This window comes from Erpetoichthys calabaricus, chromosome 6 (genome assembly GCF_900747795.2).
Source record: "Erpetoichthys calabaricus chromosome 6, fErpCal1.3, whole genome shotgun sequence".
In the NCBI taxonomy this organism is placed as follows: Eukaryota; Metazoa; Chordata; class Cladistia; order Polypteriformes; family Polypteridae; genus Erpetoichthys; species Erpetoichthys calabaricus.
In genome coordinates this window covers 197,084,302-197,101,423 of record NC_041399.2, presented here as the reverse complement: position 1 = coordinate 197,101,423, position 17,122 = coordinate 197,084,302, and the positions used below count along the sequence as shown (strand labels likewise).

Below are 17,122 nucleotides of genomic sequence, written 5' to 3'. Positions count from 1 at the left end.
GCATGTCCTGGCCTTCTACTAATTCTCTCTTAAGATCACGTCACATTACACAACTTTGAGAGTGATTTTCATTTGTAGCCTTCATTGACATAATCTTTGACAGTGCTGTGGAGAGTGCTCCAGTGACATGCCTGGAGTCTCAGAGAGCTGACAAGCAATGAATGCTGTCCTGGAAGTAAAATGCATATAATAGGTAGCAACGAGGTTTTTTTGAAAATGGATGTTTTGAACCTCACAAACAGAGTATAAGCTCGTCTGTCTGATGTCCTGTGTTTTATGTGTCATGGCAGAATGAAAAAAGATGAATAAAGGGCCAAGACTGTGGGTGAAGTAACCATACCTGTTAACCCTTAGTACTGTGCCACCTCCATCAGGCAGCACATTATTGGCTGTCAGAGAAAGGGGCAAGCTCAGAACTGTGCTGGAAGGTTGGCACACCATTTCTAAATGTGACATGGGAAGCGATTTTAAGTTGATTAAATTGACATGTTCCGGCAATGAGATCAGCAACTGTGGTTGTCAAAACTGACTAGAAGTTGTGTACTTTTACATTGGGTTTAACAATTGGTCTCTCTCTCATTTTGTGAGGGGACTATTTGAAGGGGTAAGCCGGAGATAAAAAGTCAGGTTGTTAGCATCATGGATACAGACCATCCAAGCCACTTCAGATTTTTGCACCTGGCATAACACATTACAAGGAACAGAGAAAAATGAAAGATATTTCTCCCTGTTAATGTAGTAGTCAGTGTTGTTTTTAAAGTTCCACCCTTTCTTTGTCTCATTTCTCTTTCAGGTTTCTAGCAGAAAGTAAGTTGGCCTTGCCAGTGCATGTCATAGGATTCAAAGAAGGAGGGGAACCTTTTGACTTCACTGGGTACAAAACTGGTGCTATGTTGGAGAAGATTGCTGTGTGGGTTGGCGAATCACAAATAAAAGGCATGAAAATTTGGCTCACTAATGGAGAAATGAAACAATTTGGATATCCATATTTTTGGTATCCCATTGAATTTACATTTCAGCCAGGAGAGCTCTTTACTTCTCTCTCGCTTTGGGCGAATAAAGATGAGACACGACTAGGAGCCATCATGTTCAAAACCAATAAAAACAGAGAGTTCCTTGCTAGGATGAATCGGTGGGAAGTGAATGTTGAATTTCGAGTTGATGTTGGTTCTGGTGTCTGTCTGGGAGTAATAGGCAGATCAGGATGGGAAATTGATGCTTTAGGCTTCATGTTCCTTGACTCCATCAAATCCATTGTGATGAAGAATGTTGAATACACAACTCTACACCAAGTCATCCCCTCTGTGACTGTGGAAGAAATTAAATCCATGACTTACAGAAACAAACTAACAGTTGGACAAGAGTACACACTGGACACCTCCAAAACAATCACCAGAAAGTCATCTTGGTCTGTCACCAACAGCCTGGAATCCTCCTTCAGTGTTTCTGTCCAAGCTGGTATTCCGGAAGTGGTTGAGGTAAATAGTCAGTTAAGTTTCAAGTTGGGCAACATCGCTACCTATGAATTAGAAACCATTGAAGAGAAAACTGAGCCTCTGTCCTATGTTATCAAGGTTCCTCCTGGGAAAACAATGAATATTAATATCACCATTGGCAGAGTAAATATGTATCTGCCATACAAGGCTACTGTTATAGTGACTGGTACTGATGGTAGCACTTACCACTATATCAAAACTGGTACCTATAATGGAATCACATACACTGATGCAAAAGCCGTCATAACGGAGTCCAAGAAGCAACTTGAGTGAGAAACTTACCCTTTAATGTATCTCATATTAAGCACTTGCCTTAATTACAATTTTATTTCTGAAGGTACATAAAGGTGTTTTTTTGAAATATATACTCATATATAACCATACATGAGATCTGCAGATTAATTTTGCACACTGCAAGAAATGTTTGTGGGTCCTTTGAAATAATAAAAATCTATTGGATTTGGCTATTGTGTTGATAATTTACTTTCTATATCTGTCACTCAAATTTTCAAGTTTATTGTTATTTGTCTAGACTATAATTAAATTTATACTCGCATGTCTCCCACAGACTAATGACCGTAAGTACGAACAATGACACTCCCCAAATTCTTAGGCACATTAAACTAATACTGGGAATGGCCTTTGTTTACTCCAAAAAGAGCCTCAATTCCTCATGGCATGGATTCCACAAGATGTTGGAAATATTCCTTTGAGATTCTGGTCCATGTTGACATGATTATATCACAGAGTTTCTGCAGATTTGTCAGCTGCATATTCATGCTGCAAATCTCCTGTTCTACCACATCCTAAAGGTTTTTTTATCAGATACAAATGTGGCCACTGAAGAACACTGAACTCTTTGTCATGTTCATGAAACCAGTTTGCGATGACTCTTTCTTTGTAACACAGTGTATTATCATGCTTCAAGTAGGCATTAGAAGATGAGTAAGTTGTGGCTATGGCAGGATGCACATAGTCAGCACCAATTCTCAAATAGGATGCCCCAATCAAGCAATGATTGATTGGTATTAAAGTACCCAAAGTGTGCCAATAATCCATTCCCCACACTATTACATCACAACCACCAGCCTGGACTGTTGACACAAGGCCGGTAGGGTGCAAAGACTCATGCTGCTGGTGCCAAATTCTGACCCTATCATCTGTGTGCCTCAACAGAACTCAAGATTCATCAGACCAGGTGACATTTTTCCAGTCTTTAACTTTCTCATTTTGGTGAGACCGTGCCCACTGTAGCCTCAGCTTTCTGTTCTTGGCTAACATAAGTGGAACCTGATGTGGTCTTCTGCTGTTGTAACCTATCCACCTCAAGGTTTAAGATGGCTGTGCGTTCTGAAGTTCTTTTCTGCTCCCCAGAGTTGTACAGAGTGCTATTCTGAGTTACCGTAGCTCTTCCGTGAGCTCGACCCAGTCTGGCCATTTTTCTCTGACCTCTGTCATCAACAAGGTGTTTCATTCCACAGAACTCAATGGATGGTTATTGTTTTTCACATCATTATGAGTAAATTATGTTGTGCCAGAACATCCCAGGAGATCAGAAGTTGCAGAAATACTCAAACCAGCTTGTCTGGCACCAACAATTATGCTACCTTCTAAATTACTGAGATTTCCTTCATTCTGGTGTTTGATCTTAACATTAACTGAAGCTAATAAGTAGACTTATGACCTTTTCTTATAAAATATCATTTAATCTCATGATGTGAGTGTTAAATGTCCTGTAACATTTGTCAGAAAGGAGGACTGAGATATATGAATGGGCAGCAGGGCTAAATGACTTTATTAATATGGTTTACACTGCTAAGACTGACTGTGTTATATAAAGTATGTTCTGAATATTTCTGTGCTAGTAATATTCCACACTAATTTTAGAGCTTTGTTGTTTTGAGCGGAGCAGGTACCATACCAGAATGTTATGCAGTCACTGCTCACTTGTTGCAATTGTAAAGACAGATGGGGGCAGAAGACTTCCCTTAGGAAGTGAAGGTATGTTGAATGATTGCCAAGTGGTTTTGTGCCCAGTTAAATCATCAGTAATGACTCTCTGTACTGTGTCCCCATCAATGTAGACGAGAATAAGGTCTCTCTCCTGTTTCCTGATGTCAATGACCAGCTCTTTTGTTTTACTGACATTTTATAACTGTTGGTGATTAGGCCTATGATGGAGATGCCATCAGCACATTTCATGATAGAGAGGGAGGTAAGTTTGACCATACAGTTATAGGCAAAACAGGAATATGGGAGTGGGCTCAGAACAGTAACCAGTGCGGTGTCTGCATTGAAGATTGGTGTTGAGGAAGTGATACTACCAGTCTTCACATGCTGGGGTTTACCAATTAGGAAGTCAAAATCAAATTGCTGAGGCTGGCATAAAGTCCCAAATCTAGGAGCTTGGTATTGAGCTTATGTGGCACAATGGTGTTAAATGTTGAGCTGTAGTCTATAAGCAGTACTCTGGCATAATAGTTTTTATTTTTCAGTTTTGTCAGGATGATGAAAACAGACCAATAACAATAATAATAATAATAACAACTTTAATTTGTATAGCACCTTATCATACATTTACATGCAACTCAAGGTACTTTACACAGATTAATCAACAAAAACAAAAATATACCACATTCACTCAGATTATTATCATTAATTAATACTATGATAATTTCTAATAAATGTAAGTATACTAAATAAAAAATCAACCAGGTATTGTTACGTAGAATGTAACCACTAAAGTGCAAAACAAACAATATAATACAATACAATTTATTTTTGTATAGCCCAAAATCACACAAGAAGTGCTGCAATGGGCTTTAACAGGCCCTACCTCTTGACAGCTCCCCAGCCTTGACTTTCTAAGAAGACAAGGAAAAACTCCCAAAAAAAACCCTTGTAGGGAAAAAATGGAAGAAACCTTGAGAAAGGCAGTTCAAAGAGAGACCCTTCCCGGGTAGGTTGGGCGTGCAGTGGGTGTCAAAAAGAAGGGGGTCAATACAACACAATACAATACACAGAACAGAACAAATCCTCAATACAGTATAAAAATAAAAGTTTTAGAAGTACGGAGTAGAATTTAACAGTATATGATATCACATAATATGATTTGGATTTGTTTAGAGTCCTGGAGACCTCAGACATCAAGCTGCCTCCCCCATTTGGCCATTACACGGCTAAAGTAGTGCTAATCCAATGATTCCTGCGATCCTCCATCAGGGATGATTTTACCTTAGGCAGGCAAAACAACTTGGCAGGTGGGCCGTGGCACCAAGTGCCACATTTGAGTACTAAGAAGAGAAACAGAATAGGTGAGGGTTAGCATCAAATTATAATTATCATGTTATTTATGTTTTAGTGCTAATGACTGACAACAGAGATGCAGTCTGTACAGTTAATCAGCAGCTCTAGTCAGGGTGTGCTAAACTAAAGTAGTGAGTCTTCAGCCAGGATTTGAAAGCTGAGACCGAAGGGGCATCTCTTATAGTAGCAGCCAGACCCTTCCACAGTTTAGGGGCCCTATAACTAAAAGCTCAACCTCCCACTGTTATTTTATTAATTCTTGGAATCATAAGCAGACTGGCATCTTGAGATCTTAATGTGCACTCTGGTTTGTAAGTCATGATAAGTTCAGACAAGTAAGCCAGACCTTGGCCATTTAATGCTTTAGATGTTAAAAGGAGGATTTTGAAATCTGCCCTAAACTTAACCGGGAGCCAATGAAAGGATTTAAGAACTGGAGTTGTGTGTTCGCATTTTCTTGTTCTTGTGATAATTCTTGCAGCAGCATTTTGGATTAACTGGAGGCTGTATAAAGAACAGTTTGAACATCCAGTGAACACCGCATTGCAGTAGTCAATTCTACTAGAAATAAATACCTATAAATAAAACCTTATCAGAAAAAAGGTTTTCTAATTAAAATATTGATACATTAAGGCTGATAACAGAACAACCAGACCTAATGAAAATATACACAAATAAATATATACAGTATATATCTACATTTTACTTAGGCATATATCCATGGTAACTCATTGTGCAGAAACAGACTGATGTTATTAAAGTTAATGAAAAGATACAAACACAAATTAAACAGTCCATAGTGGTTTCCATTGATTTAGGATGTAGATGAAGTTCTTGATTCCTGAATTTGATTGTTTGACCAGCTGACGTGGAGGAGAGGAAAACAAAAAACTTCTATTATGGGCCATAGGAGAAAAATAAGCCTCTGGATGGCCACAGTTGGAAGACAGAAACAAACAAATCATATTGGCCTGATGGTAATCAGTTTCTGCATCATGAAAGTCAGAATGACCTAGGCCAGTTGATCGCCCACCCTCCAGTGGGCACATGATAAATGATAAATGGAACAAGAGAGAGAAAACCAAAGACACCAAGCAAAAGAACTATCAAAGAACTAGTGAAGATCAGAGGCAAAGAAACAAAATGAGCCAGTACACAAAACCAAAATGTAAATAGTTTAAGAAGTGATAGCAAAGATCCTAATTGTTATTAAGAAACTTTTCTCTAACTAATAATTTATTCACATACTGTATGACTGTGAAGGAGTTTGGAAAATACAAAAGCCTTGGATTGCATGCATTGTGCCGCATTGGTTTGTCACATATGCTCGAACAACCCGTTTTCTAACTGGGCTGTGTTATCAATGTGTAATAACATCATGAATGTTTGTGCGTATGTGTATTTTCTAAAATGAAGGTATTTTTTGTCAAACTGCATGGTTATTGAAAACAAACTATACCAGTGTTACCAAAAAATTACCTATAAAAAGTATACTATGGCTACTTGTATTTGTCATATTAGAATTTCTAAAAGTAAAAGATGGATTTAGAGATACTTTATGAGTTAACCTAGAGAAAGTGAAAATTTCTTATTGCAGAGAAACATTTTGTGATGCTTACGTACAAATGAACTACATTTGAGACAAGAAGTGAAATTACTGGGATGTTTTATAAAAAACAGTGGCAGCAGGAGGAGAACATCAGCCCACTAGCCTTTTGTGATGCTACGTTTAGGAGCCTAAGTCCTAAGGAAAGAAGCCTTGACATATCTACATAAACATGTTGAACAGGGCACCTGCAACAAAGAAGCTTTCCTTGTCCATGTGGTCTCATTTAGAGTGTACAGTTGGTTTGTGTATAAACACCACTGTCTAGCAAAAGGAGGTAGGCATCATGTCAGCAGCCATATCATGCATTTCAGAAGAGGTCATTCACCTGAAGCTAAGCATGTTTGGGCCTTATCGGTATTTAGATGGGAGATCATTTAGGAAGAGCTTGGGTTGCTACTAGAAGAAGTGTTTGTGAGGCCAGCAGAGGGCGCTTACCCTGTGGTCTGATAGTGGATCCCAATGCCCAAGTGCATTGTGTGCTGTAACAATGGTGCTGTCCTTTGGGTGAGATATAAAACTGAGGTCTTGACTCTGTGTAGTCATTAAAGATGCCTGGGCATCCTTTTTAAAGAGCAGGGTGTATCCCAATGTCCAGGCTAAATTGCCCTCTTTCGCCTAGTCATCCTTGCCCCCCTAATTATCCCCTGTCTCTAACTGGTTATCTCTCTCACCACTTTACCACCTAATAGCTCATGTATGATGAGCATAGTGGACAAAAATGGCTGCCATTGCTTCATCCAGGTGGATGCTACACATTAGTGGTGGTTGAAATGGCTCCCCACTCACTATGAAAAGCATTATATAAATGTAAAGGTTTATTATTATCCATCTATCCATTATCCAACCTGCTATATCCTAACTGCAGGGTCATGGGGGTCTGCTGGAGCCAATCCCAGCCAACACAGGGCACAAGGCAGAAAACAAACCCTGGGCAGGGCGTCAGCCCACTGCAGGGCACACACACACACCCACACACCAAGCACACACTAGGGACAATTTAGGATTGCCAATGCACCTAACCTGCATGTCTTTGGACTGTGGGAGGAAACCGGAGCACCCGGAGGAAACCCACGCAGACACGGGGAGAACATGCAAACTCCACGCAGGGAGGACACAGGAAGCAAACCCAGGTCTCCTATACTGCGAGGCAGCAGCGCTACCCACTGCACCACCGTGCCACCCTCAGCAAAACCAAGGAAATGGTTATTGACTTTTGCAACACCAAAAAGCATTTATGTTATCTCCTTTTCTTTTTCTTGTTTGATTTCACCTCAGGCTTTCTCTCTTCTCTTTTTTCCCCCACTCTTTCCCAGGCTCCATTTAAACCTTGTCGGCAAAGGTGTTCTGCCAAACAATACACAGAATGTCAATGAAGATCATTTAATAAACAATTTTCAAGATGCCTGCATGTAGCAAGTAAACAGCTCACATCCAAACTGAAGCCCTTGTAAGCAGCATCATTTCACAGCAGAGCACTCCCACACCCACAAGCTTGATCAGTTTTTATGCTAAAAACACACACTGTCACAGACACTTTAAAGGGTTTTACACAGAAAAAGACTTTCTTTGATCCATTCATCCTCCAAAGAAAGGATGGGATGCAACTGTAGCCTGTCCTAGGAAGCAATGGGCATAGGCAGGAACAATCCCTGGATACACACACGCACACTCACAAACACACACATACAAATAAGCCTAATGATTTAGCAAAGTGGGCGGCACGGTGGCACAGTGGGTAGCGCTGCTGCCTCGCAGTTGGGAGACCTGGGGACCCGGGTTCGCTTCCCGGGTCCTCCCTGCGTGGAGTTTGCATGTTCTCCCCGTGTCTGCGTGGGTTTCCTCCGGGCGCTCCGGTTTCCTCCCACAGTCCAAAGACATGCAGGTTAGGTGGATTGGCGATTCTAAATTGGCCCTAGTGTGTGCTTGGTGTGTGGGTGTGTTTGTGTGTGTCCTGCAGTGGGTTGGCACCCTGCCCAGGATTGTTTCCTGCCTTGTGCCCTGTGTTGGCTGGGATTGGCTCCAGCAGACCCCCGTGACCCTGTGTTCGGATTCAGCGGGTTGGGAAATGGATGGATGGATGGATGGATGGATTTAGCAAAGTCAATTCACCTGACCTGCATGACTTTAGACCATAAGAGGAAACCCACACAGGCCCAAACACAAACTCTACACAGGGAAAAGCTGGGGTACACCTCCTGAATAACTTAACACAAGGAAACAGCACGACCACTGTTGGTCCGTACAAGTCAAAGTCATACTTATTGTATATAGCAATTTAAAGAAAGTCAGACAGCTCCTCATATTCGATGTCTGGCCACATGTCCACTGAATAACCTCGTTTTACTGTGCGGAACTGGATGAGTTGCCCTGCTCGCTCGTTTAGCTCAGTCACAACTATGATGTCGTGATTTATGGGCAGACTGAAATTCTGTATGAGAACATCTGTATCTGATCAATCTGCATTGTACCCTGGAGATCAGTGAAGGTCAGCTTTGAAAGTTGCCCAAAGCCTATGTAAGACCACGCAGATTCAGAAATTGTGTCAGAGTTTAAGGTTAATGCAAAATCGTAACCTTCGCATGCTTCAGTAAAACTTTATAATATTGTCACTGGCCTTTGCTAAAGATCTGTCACTGTATAACACGACCTTTTCTTTACGCGCCTTTTGTTCAGACAGCCAGCATTCTGCTTTCCTATCTCGGAAAATATTCTGCGCTGCAGTTCACTAGAGACAAGTAAACTCGGGAATGACGGTATGAGTTTTGAGGCGGAGGAGTAATCTCATGTATAACGGCACATGAGTAGAAGAGGAGTCGATGTAACCCGCAGGGTCCCTGGCTGCAGCCCAGATTACCCCATGCAGGAGTCAGGTGCCTGTGAATGTGACCCGACCAGTGATGCCACATGGTGAGCGAGTACTCTGGGCAACTTTTCTTCCGAGCCCTAGAAGTTCCAGTTTGGGATGAAGGTTGTGTCTAGTCCATGTGTTTAGTTATTAATGTTAAAAGCTTAAAGTGGCAGCAAAACGTGTGACGTAGTTCTAAGGAAAGTATGCGCCGCCCACGTCTCTTCAGTACTGGCTATTGGGGGAGCGTCTCGCATCGATTCTATCAGACTGGGTCAGGAGGCTGTAAAAGTTTTAAATAACCAGTCGTAAAATGTGGCGATCTTCAGTTTTTTCGTCGTTGGTGTGCCTGTGTATGTATTCATCTATCAACACGAACAGGTACTTTGAATTTATCTTTTCTAGGATAAGTTTGTTGTATGTTGCAAATCTTGCGTCTGAGATGAGATGGGCTGTTCGTTTGAAGTTTAAAGAGTTATTTTTGCAGTTCTTAACCCAGTTTTCCCGTTTTTTTCATGTCTTCATTTCTTTGAACAACGATGAGATTCTGTAGGAGAATTTAAGTGTTGGTCCCTTTCACCTTATCAATCAAACGTGGAAGACGTTGAATCGCCTATTCTGTTATAACCGTATTCTATTCACAAGTCGGGTATCTCATTTTGAATATTCGTAGGGTTTTGAATCCGAAAACATCCACGTCAGATCCTAGAAAAAAATGGATCCGCCGTTTATGTTTTTATTGAAAATGGGGTCAAATGGTATATGGTTTAAGCCAAACGCCATATAATGGGGTTTCACGTTCTATTCTGTGTGTTTTAACTTAACTTCTTTTTCATTAACGTCTTTTTCACATTGGAGACTTGCATAATTGTATTAGTTGTACTGGCTGCGTATCTGAAGTTCAGTTGAAAAACGTTTCCTCACTTGATTTAGTTTAGTGTCGCCTTTGACTTTGTACAGAGAACCATGAAAATCGTTAGCACTTGCAGGCACATATACTATGAACAACATGTATGTCCCAGAGAACACACCGATTCGTTCTTGTACTTCCAGACCTGTTAACTTGCAAGTTGCAGAAACCTGACATCTCTAATGACATAATGCTCCGGCATTTGGTGCTTGTCGGTGTATTATGTGCCATTATGTTGGCTGGGATTGGCTCCGGCAGACCCCCGTGACCCTGTGTTCGGATTTAGCGGGTTGGATAATGGATGGATGGATGGATCTTTTAAACGGAGTGCTGTTTCTTGAAAACTAACAGTAAACTTTGTTAAAGTGGTGTACAAAAATTCCACTTTTCAGAAACTGGTTTGGCAGTGCATAATTCTTTAACGAAATCTTATAAACAAAGAAGCATACGATGTAATCGTAGTAAAACAACAGTGTTAATAATAATAATGTTTTCTGACCCTGAAGAAATGCTTAAAATATTTTAGAGATAAAAAACACTTGGTTATCGTTTTTCCCTGTATAGGTGTTCCTTCGCTGTTGTTTGGACAGTTTCCCTGTTGTACTAGAAGCCATTGTTATTTTTTTACATTTTTTTTTTTTACAAAGTCTCATCATAAAAGTCAGGCTTCAGATGTGGATTCTTAACAATTTAGGTTGTGCTTAGTGAACTAATCAACAAGTATCATGAAGAAGAAAGTGAATCACTGCACAGGTGATTAAACATTACAAACCTACAGACATTTTTTTTTACATGTAGCTATTAATTCTGTCCTGGAACTGTACATAACATGTTGATCCTTCTTCAAACATCCCATAACTTGCCGTCGTCTGATAGATTCCATGTCTGTTAGTGATGACTTTTGTGTTAGTGGCCTCCTCGTTCTGTGCATCTGCTGCTGTTACTATTGCTAGTCAGTTACTGAAGATTCTTAAACATAAAAATTTTAGATATAAATATTTTCTTTTTCCTTTAGGTTTTGCAAACCTACGGGAGAAGTTCACTGCCTATTTACATTATAAGTGATACGTTGTGATGCACCACCCTAATAAAGAGTGATTATTTTTGCTGGTCTCACTGTAAAGTTTTTCTCACCCAGATGGTATCCCATCGCACACCCTTTTTATATTCTAGACTCACCTAAGGCTTATAGAAGCAAAAATGTAATCAGAAATTGACTTAAGTAACCAGGTAAGTGAGTATGTATCAATTCTTAAGTCTTTATTAAAGATTATGATCCTTCCATGTTTTATGGACATAGCAATATGTTTATCTGATATACACGAACATTCAAAGTTAAGAGTTTTGCTGTTCATTGTGAATTATTAGCATTAAATATGAGTGCAAATTCATTTTAGATAGTGTCAGTTTAGATTATATTAGATTAGATCAACTTTATTAATCCAGTGGGGGTATTAAGATGAGTACAGCAGCAGAAACATAAAAAACAAGCATGCCAGACTCACAGGACAAATAATACAGTCAATCAAATAATTGATAAATAAATAAATGTATATTGTGCCAGTCTTTCAAAATGAAATTAACAATTATGTCAGTAGGAAGCATTGAATTGCCTGACAGCAACATGCAGAAAAGACCCCCAGAGGTGGTCTTAGCACACCATGGCGGAATGAGCCTGTGGCTAAAAATACTCCAAGAGAGCGCCTCCTGGAGGGGATCTTTCATGACGGCATCCAATTTTGCCACCATCCTCTTTTCTATGACAGCTTCCAGTGTATCCATGGTTCATCCTGTGATGGTGCAGGCTTTCCTAATAAATTTGCTTAGGTATTGTGCTTCTTTGGAACTCAAGTTGCTTCCCTAGGAGACTGCAGTGTAGAACACCGCACTGGCTACTATGGATTGATAGATCATTTCCAGCAGCTTGCTGCATAATCAAAAGACCTGAGTCTCCTTGGGATGTACAATCTGCTGTGGCACCTTTTTGTACAGTGCCACTCTGTTGTCAGGCCAGTCCAGGTATTTCTACCCTGCACCACTTCCACGTCCTCTTCCTGAATGATGACTGGTCTCAGAGGCTCTTTGGCATCACCAGCTTTTGTCTTGCTTGTGGTACGTCGCAGGCTGTTGTTCCTGCATCACAAGATAAAGTCCTACACAACCTCCCTGTACTCTGACTTATCTCCATTATTACGTGGCAAGCACTAGTATTGTACTGGAAGTCTGTTGTGTAGAGGGCAAAAAAGAAGGGAGACAGGACAGATCCCTGAGTTTCTCCAGTATTACACACCACTCTTTCTGACAGACAGTCCTTGAATCTCACAAACTGCTGTCTGTTGTTCAGGTGGTCATGATCCAGTACACTGTGGGGGCATCAAGAGTCAAATCCTTGATCTTTTTCCCCAGTTGATGAGTCAGAATGGTGTTAAAGGCATTGGAAAAGTCAAAGAACACTATTCTGAATGTGCTGCCGGCTTTGTCCAGTGGAAGTAGGCTCTGTGGAGCAAGTAGATGAGAGCATCCTGCACACCTACTGTATCTGTGACTGACAGGCAACCTGCAGAGAATCCAGATGTTCTGAAACCAGGAGTCGTAGCTGTTTTAGGACCAGCCTATTTGAGGTTGTCATGATGTATGAAGTAAGAGCAACTGGTCTAAAGTCAATGTAAATACAATATCATAACTCAATCTCAAAACTACTCAATCCAATGGAAACTTTTTTTATATGTTTATCATTTCATTTCATGGGAATAATTTCTGCACATCATGTTTATTTATGTTTTCCCAAACTATAAAACTCTTAAAAAATTCTTGTAACATTTTACTTTGAATCAATTTTTTTTGAACGGTAATATGTTTGGAAAACTATTCCTCCATAGGAATCCTTTTACTTTTGAAATAGTTTTTAAGATAAAGTAGCAAAACTGCTGGTGAAGTAGGCTTTACTTTGGAGCCATCTTTTGTCTCAGAAAAAAAGACTGTTTGACCCAGAAATATTTTTCACATTGAAGGGATTCTTACCCTGGGACTGTATATATGTGGGTCTCACATTCTCCACAGAACCTTTCCCTATAATGAGATGGTAACCCATCACTGATGCATGTCAGACAGCTACAACAGCCAGTGGCCTTTCTAGTAGGTTTGTACATGGAGATGGGATCATATTTGCCTCCTGTTCCTTGTAAATCTGCTCTGTATGTATGAATATATTTTACTTTGAGAGTAACAGCATGATTGCATGCACTTCAAACACTCAATTATTCATAGAAACCTGATTTGTAAATTGCCATGTAAACCCTTTTTCTGATTAATGAAAAGGGGGATATTGGCCAAAGCGAAACCTAATTAACGGAGGTATATTTCTCCTTGAATAACCCAGTTACATGGTCGTAGTAAACTCTAAATCAGGTTACTGTTAAAGATTTCGTAGTTTGTGCATGACCATTGAATTCTGTCAGCCAGAGCATGTATTAGCTTCGCACACATTTTCAGTAGCCACAGGTAGAAGTGTCTTCAACATACATTTCCAGAGGCAACTGCTTGGCTGATCGCATTATTCCTTCTCCTCACTGAAATAACCTGTCTCAATATTTCAGAAATTGCTAAATTAGTGTTGATGAGCTGAATATACAGGGCTAAACTGAGCAACACAATCTAGAGAGCAGTAGTGTAACACGTAAAAAGTAATGCGTGTTATGTAGTCCAATTACTTTTTAAAGTAATGAGTGACCTAAAGCTTATCTTATTGTAGTAAAAATACTTGCATTATTATTATTTCAGCAGCAATTTTTGTAAGGCAAGAAGTACACATACCAGGTGGGTCCTTTGCAGGGCTTAGTTGTGCAACCAAGCGGGAAAAGAGTGTGCTGTGATCCTGTAACAGAAACGTGAAAGCAGCAATTTGACTAAACAAATTTGTAAAACACAAGAAAATGATCACAGGCATCATGCTTATTTTCTGATTCATTGGTGCTGACGATGACGTTTAACTCTTTTTTTGTGCAGCTTAATGACATGAGTGTTTTGACAAAGGAGAACTCAAGATTACTTGTATTATTAAGACATCAGTGCTTATTTTTTTATTTAGATATTTTTTCAGTTGAAGAGACTTTTAAAAGTTGAAGCTTTTAATTGTTTTTGTTTAATTCTTAAGCGCATCGTAGGGTCATTTTAAAATCTCTGTGGGCAGATAATGATTTGCTCATAGACCTTTCCTGGTTTAATAATGACCACCTCACAAGAAGCATGATGGTTTGTGACACAAAGACTTGCTTATAAATTTCAATGCAGCACTCTGGTACTCTGGTTTAAGATTCATTTCTTTCTCATCTTAACTCTATTTCTTTTCTTAGTGATTTGGCTGAATAGTAGTGCTCTAGGAAATGGTTTCTTGCAATTCATGAGCATGTTTAATCCTTTGGTTTTCATAGCAAGTCACAGTCTCTTGAGAAATCTGTTTGGTTTTTAGTTATTTCATTAAGTTATAAGCATGTCCTGGCCTTCTACTAATTCTCTCTTAAGATCATGTCACATTACACAACTTTGAGAGTGATTTTCATATGTAGTCTCCACTGACATAATCTTTGACAGTGCTGTGGAGAGTGCTCCAGTGACATGCCCGGAGTCTCACTTCAACTATTCTACTATTTACTCTGATAAAATCAAACAAGTTCAATTTTGTTGTAGGGATGAGCTCTGTGTGCATGAGAGCTGACAAGCAATGAATGCTCTCCAGGAAGTACAATGCATGTAATGTAATAAAATGGGTGCTTTGAACAGAGGATAAGCTCAGCTGTCTGATGTCCTGTGTTTTATGTATCATGGCAGAATGAAAAAAGATGAATAAAGGGCCAAGACTGTTGGTGAAGTAACCATACCTGTTAACCCTTAGTACCGTGCCACCTCCATCAGGCAGCACATTATTGGCTGTCAGAAAAAGGGGCAAGCTCAGAACTGTGCTGGAAGGTTGGCACACCATTTCTAAATGTGACATGGGAAGCGATTTTAATTTGATTAAATTGACATGTTCCGGCAATGAGATCAGCAACTGTGGTTGTCAAAACTGACTAGAAGTTGTGTACTTTGACATTGGGTTTAACAATTGGTCTCTCTCTCTTTTTGTGATGGGACTATTAGAAGGGGTAAGCCGGAGATAAAAAGTCAGGTTGTTAGCATCATGGATACAGACCAACCAAGCCACTTCAGATTTTTGCACCTGGCATAACACATTAAAAGGAACAGAGAAAAAATGAAAGATATTTCTCCCTGTTAATGTAGTAGTCAGTGTTGTTTTTAAAGTTCCACCCTTTCTTTGTCTCATTTCTCTTTCAGGTTTCTAGCACAAAGTAAGTTGGCTTTGCCAGTGCATGTCATAGGATTCAAAGAAGGAGGGAAACCTTTTGACTTCACTGGGTATGAAACTGGTGCTATGTTGGAGAAGATTACTGTGTGGGTTGGCGAATCACAAATAAACTCCATCAAAATCAAGCTCACTAATGGAGAAACTAAACAATTTGGATATCGTAATTATAGATCTCCCGTTGAATTTAAATTTCAGCCAGGAGAGCTTTTTACTTCTCTCTCGCTTTGGGCGAATAAAGATGAGACACGACTAGGAGCCATCATGTTCAAAACCAATAAAAACAGAGAGTTCCTTGCTAGGATGAATCGGTGGGAAGTGAATGTTGAATTTCGAGTTGATGTTGGTTCTGGTGTCTGTCTGGGAGTAATAGGCAGATCAGGATCGGACATTGATGCTTTAGGCTTCATGTTCCTTAACTCCATCAAATCCATTGTGATGAAGAATGTTGAATACACAACTCTACACAAAGTTATTCCCTGTGTGACTGTGGAAGAAATTAAATCCATGACTTACAGAAACAAACTAACAGTTGAACAAGAGTACACGCTGGACACCTCCAAAACAATCACCAGAAAGTCATCTTGGTCTGTCACCAACAGCCTGGAATCCTCCTTCAGTGTTTCTGTCCAAGCTGGTATTCCGGAAGTGGTTGAGGTAAATAGTCAGTTAAGTTTCAAGTTGGGCAACATCGCTACCTATGAATTAGAAACCATTGAAGAGAAAACTGAGCCTCTGTCCTATGTTATCAAGGTTCCTCCTGGGAAAACAATGAATATTAATATCACCATTGGCAGAGTAAATATGTATCTGCCATACAAGGCTATTGTTATAGTGACTTGTACTGATGGCAGCACTTACCACTATATCAAAAATGGCACCTATAATGGAATCACATACACTGATGCAAAAGCCATCATAAAGGAGTCCAAGAAGCAACTTCAGTGAGAAACTTACCCTTTAATGTATCTCATATTAAGCAATTGCCTTAATTACAATTTTATTTCTGAAGGTACATAAAGGTGTTTTTCTGAAATATATACTCATATGTAACCATACATGAGATCTACAGATTAATTTTGCACACTGCAAGAAATGTTTGTGGGTCCTTTGAAATAATAAAAATCTATTGGATTTGGCTATTGTGTCGATTATTTACTTTCTATACGTGTCACTCACATGTTCAAGTTTATTGTTATTTGCCTAGAAGACTATAATTAAATTTGTACTTGCTTGTCTCACACAGACGAATGACCGTAAATACGAACAATGACACTCCCCAAATTCTTAGGCACATTAAACTAATACTGGGAATGGCCTTTGTTTACTCCAAAAAGAGCCTCAATTCCTCATGGCATGGATTCCACAAGATGTTGGAAATATTCCTTTGAGATTCTGGTCCATGTTGACATGATTATATCACAGAGTTTCTGCAGATTTGTCAGCTGCATATTCATGCTGCAAATCTCCTGTTCTACCACATCCTAAAGGTGTTTTATCAGATTCAAATGCGGCCACTGAAGAACACTGAACTCTTTGTCATGTTCATGAAACCAGTTTGCGATGACTCTTTCTTTGTAACACAGTGTATTATCAT

General features: G+C 39.7%; 2 protein-coding genes across 2 annotated transcripts; both read left to right on the top strand.

The window, feature by feature from the left end:
* The first annotated feature begins 790 nt into the window (after window positions 1-790).
* On the top strand, window positions 791-16,664 carry LOC114653771 (aerolysin-like protein). Its single transcript, XM_051929016.1, has 2 exons — window positions 791-1,845; window positions 16,548-16,664. Exon 1 carries the CDS (start codon window positions 891-893, stop codon window positions 1,767-1,769), a length of 879 nt encoding a protein of 292 aa, XP_051784976.1. The 5' UTR covers window positions 791-890; the 3' UTR covers window positions 1,770-1,845; window positions 16,548-16,664.
* Window positions 9,198-16,664, top strand: LOC114653986 (aerolysin-like protein). The gene is made up of 2 exons (XM_028804491.2): window positions 9,198-9,637; window positions 15,498-16,664. Exons 1-2 carry the CDS (start codon window positions 9,570-9,572, stop codon window positions 16,471-16,473), a joined length of 1,044 nt encoding a protein of 347 aa, XP_028660324.1. The 5' UTR covers window positions 9,198-9,569; the 3' UTR covers window positions 16,474-16,664.
* Window positions 16,665-17,122: the final 458 nt, after the last annotated feature.